This window comes from Portunus trituberculatus, chromosome 48, assembly GCF_017591435.1.
Source record: "Portunus trituberculatus isolate SZX2019 chromosome 48, ASM1759143v1, whole genome shotgun sequence".
Classification (NCBI taxonomy): Eukaryota; Metazoa; Arthropoda; class Malacostraca; order Decapoda; family Portunidae; genus Portunus; species Portunus trituberculatus.
This window is the reverse complement of record NC_059302.1, coordinates 26,366,207-26,389,693: the sequence shown is the minus strand read 5'-3', so window position 1 is coordinate 26,389,693 and position 23,487 is coordinate 26,366,207. Positions and strand designations below refer to the sequence as shown.

Below are 23,487 nucleotides of genomic sequence, written 5' to 3'. Positions count from 1 at the left end.
AGATTAGGTAAATCATACAACCATAGAGTTTTTGTTTATTTACGAAATACTGAATTATGAAAATTGGTAAAAAGTGTTATACTGGAATGAATATGCAAAATTTATCAAGCCAAAGTAGGTTCTATAGGGTTTCATTACAGAAAACAAAACACACAATTGGAAGATACCTCATGTGGAATGCATACATACATTTCACAATAAATTTTGAGATCTCTTGGTAGCTTGAGGGTCTATCATATGAATAAACAATTATTTTAAATATTCTAAGGCACTATGAAGTATACCAATAAATTTTATTTGAATAAATAACTTGTCAGTTTCAAAGAAACCTATGGGAGAGAGCCCTGCCTGCAATGAATTTCAATAGAGTACAAAACAAATCTTGATGTAAATCACTACACAAACCTATGAATGATGATTTTACAAAACCTACATGTATAAAAGTGTTGGTAAGTTAACAGTAGTTTTCTTATCACATCATGACAGTCACAAGCAATAAAGCGAATGAACCTTAAAAACCACACGGTTATATGTGGTAATTCAATTTTGCAGCATCTGTACACTGAGTAACTTATAGTATATATTGATATATTATGCCTTTCTTTAAATATTTTTGATGATTAAGTTACAGGATTATTAAATACATAAAATACAAGCTCTCAACTGAAAGTAGGTAAAGGAACATTTAAGCTGAAACCGAACAGCTAATGACTGTGAAAGTAAAGCTACAAGTGGAAGGTTGTAGATCTTTATGGTGGCAGCAGCAGCTCACTGATCCTCCAGGTCCTTGGCACCATGCTTCAAGATGCGAGTGAACTCCACATAGTCAAACATGGAGTTTTTGATTGGAGCCTCACGGTACATTTCATCAACCTGTCAAGAAATACTGTCAGAAATATGGGCACTAAAAATTTTTTGCATTATATGTAGCAGATCATGTCTGAAAATGGAAAATAACACTTAATTATTTGTATCTATCATCAGGATTTAGAATACTTAACAATCATGCACAATGGAAATTCCATATCTAATGTCATTAATTTATGTACATTACTTTCTGGAAATCTAGATACATTTGATGGATAACAAATGTGATTTTCTAACATACAACACACAGGATAGTGATGAATGATAAATAGTAAAGAAAATATGAAGACTGATATTGATATACCTGACTTTAACATCCCATCTAAATTTGCAAGCAATATCCAATAGAAGAAAAGCACATAGCCATCCATTACCATACAGACATCTTGCATGTGAAGATTACATTGTCTTCATTTATCATCTATAGTTTTTCTCCACTTCTCTTGTTTCATACTGACACAAAATCACTCTGAGAATGTAATTATTTAAATCTACAAACCCTCACGGTATACATACATCTTCATCAGTGAATCGGTCTCCCATTGAAACCAGCAGTTCTCTCAAGTACTCTTCATTAATGTAACCTTGGTTGTTTTCATCAAAGCAGCCAAATGCATTCTTGATGACGTCTTCAGGATCTGTACCCTGTAAACATGGTAACAAATGTGATCTTTTATCTATGAAAATGTTATCCTTTAAACTTCACTCCATTCACAAATATACCAGTGGAAATTAACTTTATTGTAGCACCAATATCATGGGATTATACACATTTATTTTTCAATGATACTAAAATGTCAAACAAACCTGCAAACGGTCACCAAACAGTGTAAGGAACATGGTGAAGTTGATGGGTCCTGGTGCCTCATTCATCATTCCCTCAAGATAGTCATCAGTGGGGTTTTTGCCTAGGGTATTGAGACAAGTTATCACTAAAACTGACTTACCCCAATGCCATCCTACTAATTCTGAATGAAATAAGGTGGATTTGTAACCCATTATGAAAGGTGTTTGGACCATCTTAAGATCTGCCATCCCACAGTGAAAAGCACTTCAAAACCAAGTCTAATGTCACTTAATGACCTAACCTCTAGCTCTGCATGACGATACAAGTAAGGTTAGGAAGTCAAGTGACAGAAAACTTTAAATAGAAATGCCCTTCACTAATGAGATAGTAGAGGTTTCTTATTTTGTAAAACACTATGCATTGTTAATAATTCTTACTTCAACTAATGATTGTCATATCCACTAGCACATAACAAGATTTAAGTTTAGAAAATATTTCACAGCTCATTCTACTAATTACAACAGGTTTTTAGAAAAATCTCAATATGAATATATGCATATACAAAATCTTGAGCATCAGTCTTCAGCTTCACTTGCCTAGAGAAGCCAGCATATCGTGGAGATCATCCTTGTCAATGAAGCCATCGCGATTTTGATCAATCATGTTGAAGGCTTCCTTGAACTCTTGGATTTGAGCCTGATCAAACATAGCAAACACATTGCTGGTTGCTCGCTGGGCACGCTTCTTTCCAATCTTCTTTCCTGCCTTGCGGGACGACATCTTGGCTAAAAAAAAGGGGTAAATTGTGGTATTATTATTATTATAAAATCTCTTCACTTTTAACTATTACTTCCTATGTAGCGTTAAAAATGTCAGTTTGCCAAATGGTTAAGAGAACAACTTAGTTCAAGAAAAAGTGAAGCCACAGCATGTATATTCACAAGTACTAAGTGAAATCACAAATGCCTAATTCAATATGAAATCCAGAGAAAAATGACATTCACCTTTTCAAACAGGTACTGGAGTAACAGTGTAAAGACTTGTATATAACTGAAATTGAGGTTAAGAACCTTAATAATAAGCCACATACCAAAGAGGGTTGTTCTTGGAAGGGAGGATGGGGGGTATGTTTTAGAGAAAGGTGGGAGGGAGAGATGAGTCACACAGTCACAGAACAGCCTGCTGCCATCCTCCAGCTTCATGTCAATCGCCTCATGTTTATTCTATCATAAATCTTACCAAAAGTGAACCTGTTCTACTGTCTGCTTTCACCAGATTCATTAACTGTACGTATTAGGATTAGTTATCAAGCAATACCACCTCCAGATGATGTGAGAGCTAGATTTCAGCTATGCGGTACATATGAGGAAATAATTAACGGACCACCTATAATTACGAGTACACACTCACACACATCCTATTAACTGACATATATGGTAAGGTTTCCACTCATGGCGGAAGGCATAATCCAAACTGCCAAATAAGGAAATCTAATCCAACTAATCACTAAGTTCTCGACCATACCGTCCCCATATTACTCTGATTCAGAATTGTTGGTAGAGTATGTGTCTGAAAGAGGTGAGGCTGTGACCGCACTCAGAGAAAGCAGGAGGGTGTGGCACGGTGAGGCACTGCGCCATCCACTCACACAGGTGACACATACCCACTCAGGTGTCATTCACGCTCCCATCAGCCGTCATTCCCTCTTCAATCAAGCTTCTATAGCACAGGACCACTGCTTTATTCGCTAAATTACCGAAAACAGCCTCACCTTGATGTTATGTGGAGCACGAGTAGGAGAGCAAGGAGTGTGTTGCCAGGCCTGTGATCCCGGTGGATGTTGACTCAGCTCTGACTCGACCCCGCCATCTGCCGGACTCCACCACCATCACCTCCTTCCCCCTTACTCTCTCTCTCTCTCATCATTCTGCAATCTGCAACTTTATGGTTCACTTAAAGCTTCCAAAAACTGTGTTCAGTAATCTTAAATCGCAAGAAGGTATTTTGTACCTGTTAAACATTACTATGGTATCAATATCGACTTTAGAAAACACGAATGAAAAGCATAACCGATGTTTTAGGAAACTAATGAAATGTAACGAAACTTTTAGGTCAGTTGATTACACCTGGGGCTTTGATCACTGCTATCAGTATTCTCAAATCCTGCATCCGTTTTTAGAAAAGCACTCCATACAAATATATGTTGAATGTACCGGTGGTATTTCAATAAAGATCTTACAACACACAAGTGCTCGCAACTCCTAGCATCGATGGGAGAAGCGACAGGAGGCACTCGTTACTTTCACGTCGAGGTTGTGTCAGATTCACTTCCCATGACCTCCAAGCTAACACCTGACCTCAACAATGTGACATAGAGGGGTGGGAGGGAGGTAATCTTGAGCCCGCAGGTATGGATGTGTTCGTGGGGCACACACCAAGAGCAATATAGACCGCATTATCGTCATGATGCCATGTAACCTCACACTTGCGTAAGTGCTCCCTACCCTCCTCTGGCACTCGCCCCACAGAGCACAAAGAAGCCTTTTTACACAGACACACAGGCACTGGCTAGCATGTATAGCTTATCTGATTATATGATATTTATACATATATTTCGTATAGTGTAGTCATACATGTTTTATCTGTTGCATGTTTTACCACCTGCTTTATCACTGGAACATTTCCTGAGATACGATACACATATCATATCTACTACTCGAAAAGAAAGCCATGACCAATTGAACATCATCTGAGTCAGAGAGAGAGAGAGAGAGAGAGAGAGAGAGAGTATTAAATGCGATAGTAATATACTTTATACTTGTGGTTGATTCGTTAATTCAAGAGACCCCACATGACCATAATAGGGCATGCAATGGACTTGGTTACTGCAATGCTGATATTATTGTAACTGTAACGTTATATATTATTTGATTATGGCGGGGATACTAGCATGTGCACATGGACTTTTATCAAAAGTTGTGCATATTCGTATGCGGAAAGACGACTGCAGTAATATACACATGAAGATAAAGAAGATCAATGCTATAATGAAAAATACCATTTACGTAGAGATTAATGTATTTGTTGGAGTATGAAAAAAAAAAAAAAAGACTGGGTTGTGTCTGCGTCTTCCTGTCGTTGCTCCCAGGTAAAATTAAATGTGCGTACTGTCTCTGCATACACTGATAAGTCAATCTATGCTTCATTGCAAGGTAAAGAGGAGTGAATATAGCTACATGCAGATGTTGTCTATGATCTTGAAGGATACTGAGCTCAAGATTTTGTCCATGATGAGTTCCAATGCCAACATATCAACGACTCATCATTTAATTATCACGTGTCATCTTCATATTTTTCACTGTGATTGATCCACAGCGATAACAAAGGTATTTCCCATCTTGTAAAAAGATAGCCCCGAAATAAAATCTCGTAGTCACTCACACACACACACACACACACACACACACACACACACACACACACACACACACACACACACACACACACACACACACACACACACACACACACACACATATATATATATATATATATATATATATATATATATATATATATATATATATATATATATATATATATATATATATATATATATATATATATATATATATATATATATATATATATATATATATATATATATATATATATATATATATATATATCTTGTGCGCCCTTTCAAGATAATCGTGAAACATTTACTAAAAAGAACCTTCTATAGGTATCATCTTTCCTTTCCAAGATAATTAATAGTTTTGATTTCCTCTCCCGACAGAAAGAAAGATAAAAAGAAAGAAAGAAAAAAAAAACTTGTTATTATCATTGAGATGAAAGGGCTTGCCCATATTTTGCAGGCTTATTTGATATACACCCGAGTCAGAAATGACACTAACCTGATGGTCTGATAATTTACAGAAGACAGTGAAATAAATACATGATAGTGCTACATGGGCGAGAAAGATTCGATTTCTCTCACCGACGCCCCCCATTCTTGAGGAATGGAGAATTGGAGAGAATGTGGGATACACATTGGAAAATCCATGATTATTTGGCAAGTTCTGAACTAAAGAAAATGACAGCAAAACCGACACAATCTTATTCGAGCACATTTTTTAAATTATCGAAATATGTCTACCACCAAATGAACTTCGTTTTTATTTCGTACACAGTTTTATCATCTTGTCTTTTGTACCCTGAATATAAACATCAACCCCTTTTGTGACTTTAGCAGGAACATAAGCAGGAGAAAGTTTTGTATTTTTTTTTTGTGTTTATTAGTTTCTTGTTTTCTTGTAACGCTTTTATCTTAGTTGTTCAAATAGTAATTTCCAAAACATGAAATTGTTGGAGATTTTAGCCTGAAAAGAAGCTATGAGCAGCAAGGAGAAGTGCACAGGAAGATCTCTGCCGAACCCATACACCCGCTCGACAGGAGTTCAGAGGATGGAGATCAATACACCTCCTACAAGACAGATAGACAGGTTCCAAAGAAAAGAGATACACTGGTAATATGTTCTACGTAGACAGCATAAAAGGTGAAAAGAGGATCGAAAGAAGACTTTATGAAGAGAAGAGAAAAATAGTAGGGGAATGCCGAAGGATAACGAGAAAGAGGCTGAGAAACATTTGATTCGTTAGACATTTGCATTATTAAACGGGGAAGGGGAGACATGAAACAAGATGAGATGAATACGGAGAACTCAGGATGCAATGTGAAATGTACAGATGATAACCCACTGAAAATAAATAGTTAAGAAACTAGAGAGAGAGAGAGAGAGAGAGAGAGAGAGAGAGAGAGAGAGGGAAACGAATTGGTTTGGGGGAGGGGGGAGGAAAAGCTTGGAGGAATAGGTACACAGGTTGCAGGGGAGGATGGGGGGGCAACGGGAGGGCGGGAGAAGGGTTGCAATGGCAATCTGTGACTTGCACCGGCAGCAAGGACAAGATTCAAAGTTGTGGAAGGACTCTTGAGCGCTTTCTTCGTGCCTACTTTTCTTCGAGTTATCTCATGGTATAGCAATCCTTCCTTTCCTGCAACCGGCGACTGCATGAACACGATAGGAAATGACTATATGCAAAATCTATCCAAATTTCTCCCACCGACGCCCCCATGGTCCCAATGTTCACTGTATAGGGGTTAGCTCTCAGATCAATAACCCGCAGTGTCAGTCGGAACCATTAAAATATCCACGCTTAACAGGTGATTTTGTCTTCGCATCTCGATTTGCAAGGACCTCGTACTGCAGAAATGGAAGTAAACAAGTCTAGTTATCGCAAGACCACGTTCCTGCGCGCCAAAGTTGGATAAAAAATGGGATACCGTGACGTCACATGCCGGGCAGCTTCCCTCTTTTCTCACTGAATTATTGATGATTGGTGAGTTACAGTACTACGGGCCGATTTGAGGCTTCCCAAGGGTCTCGCCTGCAAGCAAACTCCTCCTCAGCGCCCAGTGGTTGGTCTGAAACACGTTAGTCCTTTGTTAACGGTGAAAAAAACCGAGTACGACCTTCCACCCTACTCAGACATTTTCTATAGATTCCGAAACTCTGCTGCGCGGGAGTGCACTGTCATTACTTGTGAAAATTAAGCAAACTTTTCATGGGTTTAAGGAATCAAATTGTTTTTAAAGCTATTGAACTCTTTATTGAGAAGCAAAGAAGAATCCAACTCCTCTATTTTGATGCTCATTTGTCTCAACATATTCCTGGGAGCGGTCTGACTTTAGCACGATCCTCTATAGTTATTTTTGAGGCAGGTTGGGGGAGAGATGCCGCGTCCAGGTCGAGCTGTAAGTGACATTTTTTGATAGTTCTACGTGTCCTAAAACACTGTAATAAGGGGGGAAAGTAACTCGATACCCCTGAGTAACAGTGCAATTGGTTAAAACCAGACTTTAAGCAAGTATTATCTTTAAGTGATCATTGAAAATAAGCGGCGGTAGGTGTTACAATGTGGGTCCTCGGGATGTAAACAAACCTTATACGTGATGAAGCACGGGCTGTTTTAACCTTCGGTAATGGGTCTCTGCCCCTGCAGTGTATCTTGAACAGACCCACTCTTATGAGGTGAATGCGTAGTCTTCCTTTGTTCATATATTGGCGTGTGTCTTTCGCTACAGGCTCAGAACAGGGATTTTTTTCCTGGTTCTTGAGTCTTGCAAGAGTTGCTAACTCTCGTAGGTCTGCTATCCGTGGCGGGCGGGAATGCATATATTGTTTAACGTCAATGTTCAGCTTATGATCTGCACGAATGTGTTATTAAATCATATATTATACATGATACGTCATACCTGTTTTTTTTCTGGTAATTAGAATTCTGATATGCGTTTGAATATCTAATATGGGCATTATTGACATGGATGATTTTTATGAGATCTAAGTGAAGTAAGGTCATACCTCTGAAAAACAATAGTATTAGCTATTTATTCCAGTGACAAGTTGTACGGCATTGAAGATTGTATGATAGTTGTATTGTTTGGGTGAGAGGCTAGAGCTATCATTGATAAAATGGACACATTTCTTGCACTATACGTTCCTACTCAGTGAGAATACCAATTGTTCATTATTGCTTGAATGGCCTATCAAATGACATGGTACCTCTGAGCTTGTGAACATTGTCTTCATGCTTGTGTTGGATGGGGTAGGGGGTGCAATAGAAATATGAAGTTGAGTTATAGTGTGAGCTATATCATCACAATTTGTCATTGTGAAGCACATATATTTTTCTCTTATCCATAGAATCTAGAGAAAACGTTTTCTTGGTAGGAGGTTTCCTTTTCTTTCATGATATTTCATTGTATTTGGTCAGTGCTATTTAAAAAATTAGTAATTATTGTCGAGGTGCTTATGTAGGAAGTAGGAATTTGTCATCAGTAGTTGAACTTGAAATATTTTAAGCTCTAGGAAGTAGGAATTAAATGCCATTAGATTAGTTTGGAATATTATAAACTAGAAACAGGAATTTGATTGTGGAGTATTTTATGCCATAGCACCTGTTCTTTGTGTTGTTAGCTAAGTACCAGTGAAATTGTAGTTAGCCCATAGTTTCACAAGTCTTAGCTTCAGATTAGAAGTTAAATGTCAGTGAATTGGAGTTGTGAATCATCAAAACATGATAGTTTAAGATCCTTTGATTTTGTTGAAGGATTAGAAATACATCACTGATTTAGGCATTTATAGATGATGCACAATGTTCTTTGTTATACCTCTTATAATTTTTAGTTGTATTAGCAACATGCAGGTTTATCATAACAATGCCTGAGATATTCGGCATTGAATTAATCAATTTGAAATTGTAAGTTACACCTAATGTTGCTGTATTTTCTCTTGTCATTTGGTCATTATAGCATTGTATATTTATGTATACTACAAAACTACACTATGTAAGGGAGGTGGCAGTTGATTTTGGTATTATATACATTTAGGTTAGAAAAAATGGTGACCACATTTATCAGGTCTTGTTACTAAGCAATGGCTGCATTGATTGCCATGATGCTGATGAAGGTTTTTAAAAACATTGTGACAAACTATAAGCCAAAACTGGTCAGGAAATATAGTACTCATCCATAGCCCGTGTGTCCCTTCCTCACCTTCCCCCAAGTATTTTTTAGTCAGTATTACAAAATGCTGACCTTTGTATAGACGGTCATGACATTGTATTCTTTATAATGTTTAGTTGTATGATTTGGATACAGCAAGCATTATTAGTAAATTAGTATTATTGCTCAATTTGTTATATTTCTACTTACAATTTTCCAAGATAATTTATTAAGACCTACTTTTATTCCAAGTCTTCCAAGGGAAAGGATAAAGATGTAAGTTAACCGTTGTTTTATCAAAACATTAAAATTCATCATTCTGTACTAAGTAAACTTCATGTATGGATAAATACTCACCATACTTCATGTGTGTTGTCTTGTCATGTCTCTTTAATGGCACTTCTTTTCTTAGGATAAGGTTAGGTACCATATTTTATTTTAGTTGCCAAGTAGACCCATTGAAAATGGGTTCGTCCTTATTTATCAAACACAAACTCTTTAAATTTGAAATCCCTTTGATAAACTGTACTTTTACTTATGTTATCTCATGTCACACTTGTTTGAGGTAAATGAAAATGATATCTTTTGCCACGTGTCAAGGTAATTTAGATTAGTTTTGTTTATCACTGAATGGGTCTAGATTTGGGATCTTGTAGCCTAATATTGAGTTTATCTCTTGGGTTTGGATCAATGATCATTAAAATTTTGAGCCTATCAGAGAGGGACAAATTATTGTGTAATTTTAAAATTTAGAATTTTTTTTTCTTTAGAAATCAAGCAACTTTGTCATATTGCCATTTAACATCAGACCCTACCTGGGACTGCAAAAGTTCCTAAAACTTTGCATGTAACTGATAAGTCATCACTGTGTTAATGGAATACTCATGAGATGAGTAACAGAGGAGCAATTAGTGCTTGCAACTCTAATCTATTTGGGATTAGGGAATGAAGATGTTAGGAAGTTTTCTCTCTCTCTCTCTCTCTCTCTCTCTCTCTCTCTCTCTCTCTCTCTCTCTCTCTCTCTCTCTCTCTCTCTCTCTCTCTCTCTCTCTCTCTCTCTCTCTCTCTCTCTCACAAAATAGGTCGTACATAGTCATGGCTTGTGTGTAAAATGTTTATCTTGACCTACTTGATACTGTAGGGCATTGCTGGCTGTGCACTGACACCAAGTGCATGGAGTCTTCTGATGGTAGTGTTGTCATAACAAATACCTTCCATAAAGAAACAAATCAGATCATGTGATAATCTGTTGTAGCTTCCCCAATACTTCTTCCCATTTTCCCTCTGGCTGTCCCTGACTCCAGCAGTGACCTTTGGCAGTTTTGCTGGCTCATCCTCTTCCCTTCACATCACTGTTTGGTGCAGAGCTTTTATAATATTCCTTTCATGATTTTCATTGCCATAATGGTTTCTTTATTTTTTGTGTCCTCAAGTTCATCTTCATTTAACAGTGCCAGTGAAGTGAAAAAATACACAAAATTACCCTAGTTCTTTAACTTATAAGACATGTATATATTTATCTTTTTAAGTTAATTTTGTCACTTTTATATATATATATATATATATATATATATATATATATATATATATATATATATATATATATATATATATATATATATATATTAATTTATTTACTTTTTATCTGCCTCAAAATTATTTGATTGTACATGTTACAACTAAATATAGGCACTAATTATTTATCAAATTATTTCTGAAATTTGGCTATATCAAATCATAGGAAGCATTGATACAGGTTGTGTTGTTAGTTTTATTTTTTTATTTATTATTATAATTTTTTTATGTTCTGGCCTATAGTGCTTTTAGGTATACGTACTTGAAGAGTATGGGAAGTGCTGTTCAGCTTCCACCCATTAGCGGCGCAGGCAATTTTATTTATAGTGGTACCCATATTAGGGCCCATATCACCGCCCAAGCACATCTTTGGATATAATGGTAACCTTAAACCGCTCGACAAATGACAAAGTTTCAGGGTGTTATGTGGTGGGATTTGAATCTATGCATGAACATCTACCCAATCCCATGCTCACCACCTTATCCACTACTCTTTCCAGGCCAAGCAGGGCACCAAATACAAGGATGAGAGTGAGAGTAGTGACTCGGAGGAATGGGATGAGGAAGAGGATCCAGATAATATGAATGTGCCAGGTGAGTGGAGGAATTCCTCTTCAGTAAGTAGAGTGAAGCCATCATGCAGGAAAACGAAGAAATCTCCATATTTATCATGTAATCTGTTGTTAATTTCTTTTGGCAAAGGTTCATCACTGAATGTATCCTTTGAAAGGTGATACTTGTTGTATGTTGCACCAGCAGTCAGCATAATCATAGTACATATCCTGTTTAGTTTAATTTAATTTGTGCCTCATCCTTTTCCTGGAAAATCTCAATGATAAGTTGTTGGTGCACATAATCTGGAAGAATCTAATGACAGATATATATTTATGTAGATAAGTGATATATCCAAATGTATGAGAAAGATAAGATTTTAAAGTTTTTAGTTTATATAATGTACAATGGACTTCATAAAAAAATTAGTGAATTAAGTTGTGCATTTGTTGCAGGAGGAGGCACTACCCTGGGTGTGCTGAAAGGAGAAGATAACCCAGTGAAAAAAGAAGGCATTGGAGACTTGTCATCCTCAGGGGCAAGCAGCTCTGGCCTTGGTCTTCAGTCTCTTCTTGGGGCAGCACAAGCAGATCTGAAACCCAAGCCAGACTTACTCAGTACAGCACTGTCCTCATCAGGTACATGCAGTTTGAAACAATCATTGTTATATACAAGTGAAAATGTAGGTAATGTCTTTTCGTGATGGAAGATTCCCACTTAAGGTTAAAATACTTTCAGCTGTATAAAATGTTGTCATATTATTCAATGAGTTTCATTTAGCATAGTACACTATTACAATCCCTTCCCTTCCATTGCATCTTATTAATATAGGTCTATTGTCTGAGTGTCCTTACAGATGCACTTTATTCACTGTATAAGTGAGAAACCTATCAGTTGTGCTCATTGATGATGTCTTAAGAAGGATATATTAACTTTTTGAGAATTAAACTTTTCATTCTTTTTAATCAGTAATAATTCACAGTTATTCATAGAACTTTAGAAAATATATTATTCTTATTTGAAGGAGTTCCACAATAAGATGATCATTGAAGACAAATACATATTTCTAGAATGCGAAGATTTTTTGTTTACCTAAAAAGATATGAAAGTGATGCAATCCTTCACATGGTGATGAAACCACAAAGTTGCATGTTCTTTAATTAAGGCACGTCATGATCGTAGGTGGATGTTACCACAATAAATTATAGCATTAATACATTGTAATAATGATATGAGTTTATATGGTTATCTGATAATTTTTGCTGAAAATTTGTAGTGCTTTATGAAATCTCACAGTGGATTATGATTTACATATTGTTGTCCGAAAGCATTGTAATGTGAATTAGTTCTATTATTTTTCTTCAAGATTATATCTTTGGTTTATTGGTGCAGGGCTTGAGGGGATGGCAGGTGCTGCAGGATTACAGAATCGTGCCGGGCTTCAGCAGCAACTTTTGCAGCGAGGGTTGGTCACCAAGTCAGCATATTCACCTGGATATCAAGTTCTTCGCCCAGATGGCCACATTCAACCCAGAGGTAAGCTTCCCGATAAGTTTACTGCTTTTCTTGCTCCAGCTGCCATGTTATGTGATTGCAGTGTGGCAGGGGGAAGGGATGGGAGTTTGTTATTTTAATGATTCATGTTGGAACTATAAATTTGTGTCTTGTGTGATGGTAACTTGGTGGATGAATGCTTGCCAGTGTTGGTATTTCTCACCATTTCCCTCCTATGAAAGTAGATTATGATAGATGTGGGGTATTGTTGTTATTTTTTATCAGTCATTTGTTCAAGTTCAAAGAACACATATGCACATCAGCAGTACCAGTGACCGGCACTTCTTGTTCTAACAGCAGATGTGCCGGTATCTCTACCGGGCCTTGGTCTGGGTTACAATCCAGCGCTGACGGCAGGTAATTCTTGGTGTTGTGGTTCCCTTTGCTGTTAGTGGCATGTGGTTGTCAAAGGAATGTGACAATAACTCCACAAAATAAGAAAAAAAGTCAGTACATGTTTTAGGAAAAGGCTTCACCGCATAGTATTTAACATGCAAAATAAGGCATTGAAAATCTATAGTCCACTGCTTCTCTCTTTGCACAGCTGCGTATCTCCTGTGCTTAAATGAGCAGATTGAAAGTGACAGTGGCTTGTGTATTAATGTCTCTTTACTTTTCAATCACTTTAGATTCTGCTTTAGGTTTTCCTTTCACACTTAAGGAACCCAAGGAAGGATGCTTATTGACATGAAGGGAATTGAAGACACATTCATCTTGAAATTAATGCACATATCACCTTTGGTGTGGTTGTAAGACTTCCGAAGGTCCCTTAAGCTCTTGGATCACTTAATCTCCATCTTTTTGTGTGCTTCTGCTTCTGTGTGCTGTCTTTAGTGGGAAACAGAAATTGCTGTAAGGGTATTCAGAAATAAATATGTATTGTTTTATCTCCATTTGAATTGTATAAAGCCTGGACAAAATATGTATAGTGATATAAAATTCAAGTTAAATGTTTCACTAAGAGTAGGAGTTTTCTAATTTTGCACATAAGATTATATACAATGTTATGATAAGGGAGTTCTTGAAATTTTTATGTCAAAGGTGAATGCATTTAATTAAGTATTAGTTATTTGAATCTGTCCAGTTCCAAATGGTATTTCTTCAATTGATTGAACAATGCAATAATCTTATCAATCCTGCACATTTGAATTCTTATTTAGTATTGAGGTGTTGTGGGATTGCACCTGATCATTGATATTTTAAAAGAAGTAATAGGAAGCCCATTCCTCTATTTTTGAGATGTCAATGAATTTCTGTTTGACACCATCTTTTGAGATATATCCTTCATGGATGAATGTTTGAGCTGAGTGAGTGGTGGCCTTGTGTGGACTGCTTGGTGTTGTGGGTGTGAGAGTTTTCTCTCTTACCCGCATGGCTTGCTGTGTGCACTGGCTTTACTTATACACCACACTGCAGAGTGTTTTCAGTTTTTGTCTGATTTCATATTTTTATATGAATATTTTATTTTAGTGATTAATTAATTTATTTACATATTTTCTATTTTCTTTATGTATGTTTATACTCATTGTGGCCAGTATGTCGAAATCCATATGCTGCTGCATGTAGTTGTTCAGTGAAATATTCATATGGTTATTTAGTTAGTGTTTATATATATATATATATATATATATATATATATATATATATATATATATATATATATATATATATATATATATATATATAGAATTTAGTTGAATTATGGCATTAATGTTTTCACATAGTAAATTTATAAATATATTTGAAAATGATTACTTGAATTCAGCTGTAAGTCTTATGCAAAAATTCACAACTTTTGATTTTACTTTTGCCTTTTTTTTATTGTTTGTCTTCTTTTCTCATTTGTGATACAAGTAGTGTAACTATCAGATAGTATGATGTCACAAAAATGTTTGCTTATGATGTAACAAAACTTCACATAAGGAAGTTCTGAGGCATTCTGTGTGCATAAAGTTGATTGTTAAATGTTAAAGGTTAAAATATGTAAGATTTTCAATTAATTCAAAGTACTGAATCATTTGGCATCCAAAAATGAGTGCTTAATGAGATGGATTCCAAGAAGTATATACTAATATTTACTGCACTACTGCTTATGCAATTGCTTGTGTAATTTTTTTGTAGAAACTAAGATATGTATATGGATGCTGTTGCTTATGAAGAAAATTTTTGTTTTAGGGAGCATTTGGTGCAGAACTTTGTTTTGGTGTTCTGTTATGAATATTTACACATCAACTACTTGTTTGGGATTAGTAGGAAGTGGTAGTATTAACTGTATTTCATTAGGGCAGCAATTAATTTTAATTCCTGTCCTTTTAATACCATTGAATATATTGTGAAACTAATGAACATTGTTTTGGCAGCGAGTATGGGTATGATGGGCAACCTGGGCATGATGGCAGGCAACCCTCTCTCAGCCATGCAGTCCTTAATGGCCATGCGTTCTCCTGGTCTTGACATGAGCAACCCTGTGATTGCACAGCTCATGATGCAACAGGTATGTTGTGTCATCTTTGATATTATGTTTGCTATGGTCTTGCTAATGTTGAATCCATGCTACTTGATTATTCACTGGATAATTCCCAGGGTGCACTGTATGCAAGTTGAGTAATGTATAGTTATTATTATTGATGTTAGTGCTGAATTATAACATTGAGAATTGTAATCCTTTGGTGAATGGTGCCACCTGTCAAATGTGTTGATAAGTGTTGCTGATTTTGTGACATTATTTCTGTGGACTAGTGACTCAAGTTGAGATGATTCTTTTATAGTTATCTGCAAAATCTGATGTTATTTGTTTTAAGTAACATATGTCTTGTTTACAATTCTTGTTTTTACTTACAGGCAATGTCAATGTCACAGACAGGAGCTCCTCAGATGCAGAAGCTGATGGGCTTGTATCCTGGGGTAAGTACTTTTAAATCTTATTTTGAGTGTTTGTTCTTTTGTTCAGCCATACATGAGTGTTGCTATCTGTCTTACATTCTCTTACTGAAGGTTTTTATTTGTCTTGGGGTTTACACTAATTAAACCTGTGGTCATAATGATTTAGGTCTACATGTTATTTACAGGACATTGTAGGGCTACTTTTTGGTGATGTCACAATCATGTTGTCACTTCTAGTCTGGATTGTGTTATGCGTCTGGTAGTAAAAAGGTGTGCATTCTGCATTATACTTGCCCTCAGTAACATAGGTGACATAGTGTTGTACCAATACCCATATTCAAACTAAGTTTCCCTTGTGTACAAAAGAAAGAAATCATATCCTATAGTTTTTGCATAAACCACAAGTAGTTAGAAGACCATTGTCAAATCATACTGTGATTGTGCCGTATCTCCCGGCGTGTGTAGTGAATGACCTTACCAGTGACACCGTTTCCCTCCCTGTGCCCATAGCTTGCTAGCATCATGGAAATGATGAAATACTATGCTCCCCCACCACCTCCACCCCAGGCCCATATGGTAAGTCCCCCTCCACCTACCTTCCTTGTGTGGCCAGGGTGTGTGATGCTGTATGCTCACAGTGGCACACAGATACACTCATAATGATGTCAGTATAAATTGTGATGAAACCTTTTCTTTGGTGTCCTGGAAACCCTAATTGTGTAGCAGAGTTTGAAGTGTGCCTGGAAAGCCACAGACGAGCTCCCAGCCAGCACCTTAACTGGGCCCACCATTGTTTGCTGATGCTATTTCATCAAATCCTTGTCACCTCTTTGTAGTTTAGTTTTCTCAGAAATGACATCTTGTGAAACTGTGTGGTTATTAACAACATTCATGTAGAAGTTTGGCTTTCTAGTTTTTAACAGAAACAGTGTTTAGCCTGCATGTTCTAAGACATGAATAGTGTTTAAAATCTCTGACATAGTAAATATGTTCAAAGAATTATTCATGGGTTATAGTCATTGTAATCAACTGTAACCCATTGCAATTTCAGCTTATGCATAACTTTTCTTCTGCTTATTTTTAATACTTTCAAGGAATTCAGGGGAATTTTTGTTCTTAGTTCTATTAAATAGCTTTTCCAAATGAATATATATATATATATATATATATATATATATATATATATATATATATATATATATATATATATATATATATATATATATATATATATATATATATATATATATATATATATATATATATATATATATATATATATATATATATATATATATATATGCTTACCAGAGTTCTTCAGAATTCAGGCAAGAGCATGAAAGGACTTGTTGGAAAATAAAACTTATTCTATTATCAAAATTTCAAATTCAGTGAAACCAAAACTGTGATGAAGGGGAGTTAATGTATTTTGCAATAAGTTCATTAGATGAAAAAGTGAAATAGTGGAAGGTACTTTCCATGTCTGCTTAGGCACACAGGAGCAATTGAATTTACACACACACACACACACACACACACACACACACACACACACACACACACACACACACACACACACACACACACACACACACACACACACACACACACACACACACACACACACACACACACACACACACACACACACACACACACACACACACACACACACACACACACACACACACACACACACACACACACACACACACACACACATATACATACATATATATATATATATATATATATATATATATATATATATATATATATATATATATATATATATATATATATATATATATATATATATATATATATATATATATATATATATATATATATATATATATATATATATATATATATATATATATATATATATATATATATATATATATATATATATATATATATATATATATATATATATATATATATATATATATATATATACACACACACACACACACACACACACACACACACACACACACACACACACACACACACACACACACACACACACACACACACACACACACACACACACACACACACACACACACACACACACACACACACACACACACACACACACACACACACACACACACACACACACACACACACACACACACACACACACACACACACACACACACACACACACACACACACACACACACACACACACACACACACACACACACACACACACACACACACACACACACACACACACACACACACACACACACACACAGGGAAATTGGAGAGACTACAAAAAAATGGCTACAAGAATGGTTCCAGAATTTGAAGGGATGACATATGAGGAGAGACTAAAGGCTAAGGATCTACCAACCCTGGAACAAAGAAGGGAGAGAGGAGACCTGATACAAGTTTTTAAATTGATCAACGGAATGGACCAAGTGGATAATGAGAAACTGATCCTGAGAGAAGAATATGACATTCGAAGCACAAGATTGCATAGTAAAAAGCTGAGAAAAGGAAGATGTCTGAGAGATGTTAAAAAATATAGTTTCCCGCAAAGATGTATTGAGACGTGGAACAGTTTAAATGAAGAAGTAGTGTTTGCAACGAATGTGCATACTTTTAAAGTAAGATTGGATAAGTGTAGATATGGAGACGGGGCCACACGAGCATAAAGCCCAGGCCCTGTAAAACTACAACTAGGTAAATACACACTGGATAAATTTGTAAGTTTGATGAAAAAAAAAAAAAAGTTTGAAGTAATGATACAAGGCATCTTTTCATTAGAAAGTATATATATTGTATGATTGCTTGAGGATGTTGATGAACATGAGAGTTTCATTGGATTAAACAAATGAAAAAACTGTTGATCTGTAATTATGGTCAAAGTTTCCTGAACATACAATTATGATTTTGTCATTATATGATGAAATACATAAAGGGATTAGTATAATTTTCAATGAATTAGTGCAGAGTCTAAGCTGGCTTTCACGTAGTTAATATTACTATTGGAAAGAAGAAGTGGCAGAGACAATTTTGATGTTCAAATCAATGAAAAGGATTAAGAAATGTGGAGATCTTTTGTTAATGAATATGATCACAAGAATCCTGAATGTAAACTAAAAAAATAGTAAAGAGTGTAGAAAGATTTAGCAACCTAAGTAGAAGTAGAAGTATTATTCCATTGACTGAGTTAGATTTGAAGAGAGTGTGCAAGAAACATCCATGTCTCTTGGCTGATAATATTAATTTTATTCAAATGTTAAGTATACATAACTAGGAAAATATATTGAGGGTTCAGTGAAAGAATATACCTTTTTCTTCCTTGGGCACCATATAGTAATGTTTCAATCAGTAGTTTTAGTTAGGTGTGTGACATAGCCATGGGAGATTGTGGGTGTCTATGGGGCAAGTTCCTGACTACCAAAAAAGAAACATTGTGTAATTTCACTCTTTATCCATCTCGCTTATTTGTTGCTGGACAAGAGTCATACCATCATTCAAATTAACCTTTTCTCTCTACTTTTCTTATGATTTGTGGTATTGTGTTTACCTCTTATTTATTACTCTATATTAAAAGATTATTTTAAATGTATTACAGACTATATGTATACAGTAAAATATACTTAGCACACGAAAACCTTCAAGATTTGTTGTTGCATACAAATGTTGTTAAAACAAAGCTACTAATTTTTTCAGTTATTTATGCTTGGCCATGTATTATTGGAGTCTCTAGAATCAAAATTTTAATTTCAATTCTCTATAATTTTGTAAGTATAGTTTATGATTATATTACATTTTTATTTATGAAATACTTTTAGCATGTAGTAAGGTGGTCCACAAGACTATACCTTTCCACACGAGGCCACATGGCTAAGAGTGTCTGCATCACCCTGTATAGGATTGCTGACCCAGTATATATTTTGGTAGATTAGCTTCTCAGAAGCTACACAGAAAATTAACTGAAAATGAAAATGTCTCCTTATTAGCTTTCTCGTTTCCTCAGTACCTCACAAATTAACCTCATTGGGTACAGTATGCTAAGTGCAATGACAGTATATAGTATATAATAGACAATAATTTGTTTATAAATGCTAGCGTTGAATTTGCCATTCAACCAAGAGTGATTTTTTCTTGTCCTCCAATGTGAGTTTGGTAAATGTACTCTGTGTGCTTTTTATGATTTATCATTTATGAAAAGCATGTCTAATGTTCAGTAAAAGAATATGTAGTGTGGGACTGAAATTTGTCTTCACTGAAATGTCTTTTTCACCATGTCTATCAATTTAAGTTCATCTGTTATAATGTATGAAACAAAAAGAAGATGCATGTCTTGACATTCTTAGCTAGTGTTTCATATGGCATGTGAATGCTCAGGTAGTTTATAGCTGATGTTGGATTTATCTTGTGGTACACCAGAATTCATCTGGATTCTGAGGTTTTCTTTGAAATGGCAGTAACTGTCATGAATTAAGTTACTCTGACAAACTTAGAATATAATTTTTGGAACACATATCACTATTAAAGGATCCCAAGTTATCATATGTTAGGTATGATTTTGAAGTTTCATAATATTACATTTGTCATATTTTATTATGAATATTTAATGACTAAGGATGTGGCTTTAAAGTATTGAGAGTGTGTGCATATATGGGCATTTGGTGATTTACATGAAATTCTTTGGTTCCTCATGAATCTTTTGTTAAGGTCTGGTATAGAATAGATCACCACATTAAGCACATAGTCCTTGGTTCACACAGTCCTTTCATGTTTTGTTTATGTTCTCTTGTGCTGTATTTCCACATTAAGCACATAGTCCTTGGTTCACACAGTCCTTTCATGTTTTGTTTATGTTCTCTTGTGCTGTATTTCTGATCTGTTTGTTGGTAGTGCAGTCTGAAAAGTTAAGTCTCTTCCAAACATTTTAATTCAGTTTGGAACAATCCAAATGGATTTTCAATAGATAGCTACCAGCAATGCTATGCATTTTTATTTATTTTAGTGATATTGACTGTGTGTCAGTGCTGTAGTGCTTTCCTTTGGTGTTTTCTCTTTATTGGCCCAAACCTTACAAGAGAAAAACACAAAGATAAGTGAAACATGGCAGAACTCTCAGGACTAAAATCATGCTATCACTGAAATAGGAATGAACAAAGGTGTAGTTCCAGACAAAATAGTCTCATTTTAAAAATGGAAAATTGTATTGTAGTTGATTATGAAATCATTAAAAAGTTTATCATACTTGCCTATCGGAAAAAAAACCCTGATTGGATTTCAAATAAAACTGGATTAACTTCTGTCATTTAGAAAATTATGTTATAATTTGTGGTAATTGTTATTGATAAGGAAACCTGTACTTTCTCCCCTTTATTGTATTTTGCATTTTATTTATGTATAACAGCTCTCTTATTTTGGTATTCTTTGTTACTTCTTTTTTTATATGAATTATTTTTGTACTTATTGTTGAATATAGTTATGTCAAGTTCAGATTAGTTGGAGTAGAGAGAGAGTTCAAAAAGGAATATTGGGAAATTCATTGTTTACAGACATACTTATAGTAACTTATAATTGGGGTGTAAGTAATGGAAAGACTTGAGCAGGTTGAATAAAAACAGCTTGCTCTTCAGTGTACTGTTTTTTATTTATTGGAGTGTATGAATGGATGAAGGAGTGATTGGTGGTAGTACAGTACTTCCCATCTTCCAGATGGGTATGCAGGTAAATCCTTTGATGCTAAGCCAGCCTGCCCAGGAGGAGGACATGGAAGAGGATGAGAACATGGGTGTTGCTGAAACATATGCTGATTACATGCCTTCCAAATGTAAGTGTTCCTTTAAGGCATATGTACAGTCCACTCAGTGTCTGAGATGGGTGAGAGCAGAATAGTGTGATAGGATAGAATATAAGAATAAGTTGTATTTGATACATTTTTTTTATAGTTTTTTTGTAGCACATATTTACATTATCATGATCTGTTTCTATTTATTCATTAATTCAGTTTTTCTTTGCCTTAAATATCCTTCATGATTCTTGTTTAGCAGTATAATATGTATATGTACTCATATCAGAAGTAATTTATTTATTCTTTTTTGGCATGCATGTTATTGACGAAGATAGATGAAATGAGTAAATGAAATAATTTTACTAAATGCAAAGTTTTGCTCCCAACAGGTGTACATGTTTTTTTTGAGCAGATACTTTTGTCTTGATATTTCCTCCAATTTTCAATTGTTGCCAGTGTATAAGTTACGTACTCATGACCTACAGTGAAGGTTGGCATCAAGCACCCGGACCAAGTAGTGGAGACAGCCTCCATGTCTTCAGTGGAGCCTCCAGACGTGTGGTACAAGATGGACATTCCTCAGTCATGCATTGAACCTGGGAAACTGTCTGCACTTCAGCTTGAGAGCATCACCTATACTTGTCAGCAACATGAACATTTCCTCCCTGATGGAACACGGGCTGGCTTTCTCATTGGTCAGTATTGAGCATTGTGGTTTGTGTTCTTTGGGCTGTGTGGAGACCTCAAAGTATGGTTGTTTAACCTCTTTCGTCTTGTGGCCTAACTGAAATCCAGTGCTGTGTGGTGATTTTCTTATTTTCTGTAAGAAATTTATTTCTAATTGGTCCATCTTAATTATTAAAAAATGGAATGAAGTAACCATATTGTCTTTTGGTAAGAATAGTAATTAAGTATTTAATTTTATAAAAATTGTACTGATAAATGGTAGGAAAATAAAATTTTAAGGGAAATTTATTTCATAACAACAGTGGTACAGCTGTATGAGAGTTCCCATGATAACTTTCTTTGCACTATTGGGTGGTTACATATTTTTTTTCCTGATGTAGAAAACAATGTTTGTTGAGAATTTGATCTTGTTAGGATAGTATATAGATTCTGCAAATGACAGGAAAGATATTTCTACACATTTTACCCAAGAATTATATGTTTAAGGTAAAAAAAAAATGTAAACTAATATGTGGATTTTTTTGTTTAGAGTGAGAGACAAGTATTATACATAGTGGAATGTCATACGTTAGAAACATTTAATTTATTGTCATTTGAATTAATTTTGTGGGTAATGAAAAGTTTTTTGCACACAAATTTCCAATCTTTGTAGAATATAATATTAAGTATGTACCAAGACATTCAATCAGTAAAGGTTTTTGTAGGATTAAGTTCTTACTTAATTTCATTTTTTTTTTTGCCTAGAATATGAAGATACAATGTAAGCACAGTGAGGGCACCACATGTTGCCTTCATGACCTATGATGGATTGCTTGTCAGACATGGATATTGTGCTGTCTTCCTCACAGGTGACGGTGCTGGTGTGGGTAAGGGACGCACAATTGCAGGAATTATCTATGAAAATTACCTCAAGGGTCGCAAGAAGTCTATCTGGGTATCTGTTTCTAATGATCTCAAGTATGATGCTGAAAGGGATTTGAAGGATATCGGTTCATCCCACATCCAGGTTAATTTTCTTAGCAAGATGAAGTACGGCAAGATAAACTCTGACCTTAATGGTAATGTGAAGAAGGGTGTGCTGTATTCTACTTACTCAGCTCTAATTGGGGAGTCATCAAGTGGGCAGGGCAAATACAAGACCCGACTAAAGCAGATACTCAACTGGTGTGGAGATGACTTTGATGGCTGTGTGAGTATGTCTTTCATTGCTGCTGAAAGGATAGTGTCATTGTTTGA

The 23,487-nt window shown here is 35.4% G+C and overlaps 2 protein-coding genes across 11 annotated transcripts in view; one reads left to right on the top strand and one right to left on the bottom strand.

Moving 5' to 3' along the window:
- Positions 1 to 23: 23 nt before the first annotated feature.
- LOC123498884 (myosin regulatory light chain sqh-like) lies at positions 24 to 4,241 on the bottom strand. 3 transcript variants are annotated; one of them, XM_045246402.1, is made up of 6 exons: positions 3,179 to 4,241; positions 2,659 to 2,704; positions 2,251 to 2,439; positions 1,675 to 1,775; positions 1,384 to 1,512; positions 24 to 873 (listed from the first exon to the last, which is right to left on the bottom strand). In XM_045246402.1, exons 3-6 carry the CDS (start codon positions 2,432 to 2,434, stop codon positions 769 to 771), a joined length of 519 nt encoding a protein of 172 aa, XP_045102337.1. In that variant the 5' UTR covers positions 2,435 to 2,439; positions 2,659 to 2,704; positions 3,179 to 4,241; the 3' UTR covers positions 24 to 768. The 3 variants fall into 3 exon arrangements, with proteins under 3 accessions (XP_045102337.1, XP_045102336.1, XP_045102335.1); XM_045246401.1 differs by having other exon boundaries at positions 3,426 to 3,546; XM_045246400.1 differs by lacking the exon at positions 2,659 to 2,704 and having other exon boundaries at positions 3,426 to 4,241.
- Positions 4,242 to 7,422: 3,181 nt separating this feature from the next.
- LOC123498880 (protein strawberry notch-like) overlaps positions 7,423 to 23,487 on the top strand; it is a 30,403-nt gene continuing 14,338 nt past the window's right edge. The window contains exons 1-12 of one of the 8 annotated variants that reach the window (XM_045246383.1): positions 7,424 to 7,469; positions 9,471 to 9,494; positions 11,294 to 11,387; positions 11,801 to 11,983; positions 12,738 to 12,881; positions 13,197 to 13,256; positions 15,260 to 15,393; positions 15,741 to 15,803; positions 16,293 to 16,358; positions 21,501 to 21,603; positions 22,050 to 22,259; positions 23,100 to 23,440. In XM_045246383.1, the coding sequence (XP_045102318.1) occupies positions 7,449 to 7,469; positions 9,471 to 9,494; positions 11,294 to 11,387; positions 11,801 to 11,983; positions 12,738 to 12,881; positions 13,197 to 13,256; positions 15,260 to 15,393; positions 15,741 to 15,803; positions 16,293 to 16,358; positions 21,501 to 21,603; positions 22,050 to 22,259; positions 23,100 to 23,440 (1,443 nt within the window). In that variant the 5' untranslated portion in view covers positions 7,424 to 7,448. Of the gene's footprint in view, positions 7,470 to 9,470; positions 9,495 to 11,293; positions 11,388 to 11,800; positions 11,984 to 12,737; positions 12,882 to 13,196; positions 13,257 to 15,259; positions 15,394 to 15,740; positions 15,804 to 16,292; positions 16,359 to 21,488; positions 21,604 to 22,049; positions 22,260 to 23,099; positions 23,441 to 23,487 lie in introns of all 8 variants that reach the window. The other 7 variants (XM_045246384.1, XM_045246387.1, XM_045246388.1 and 4 more) reach the window with 7 other exon arrangements.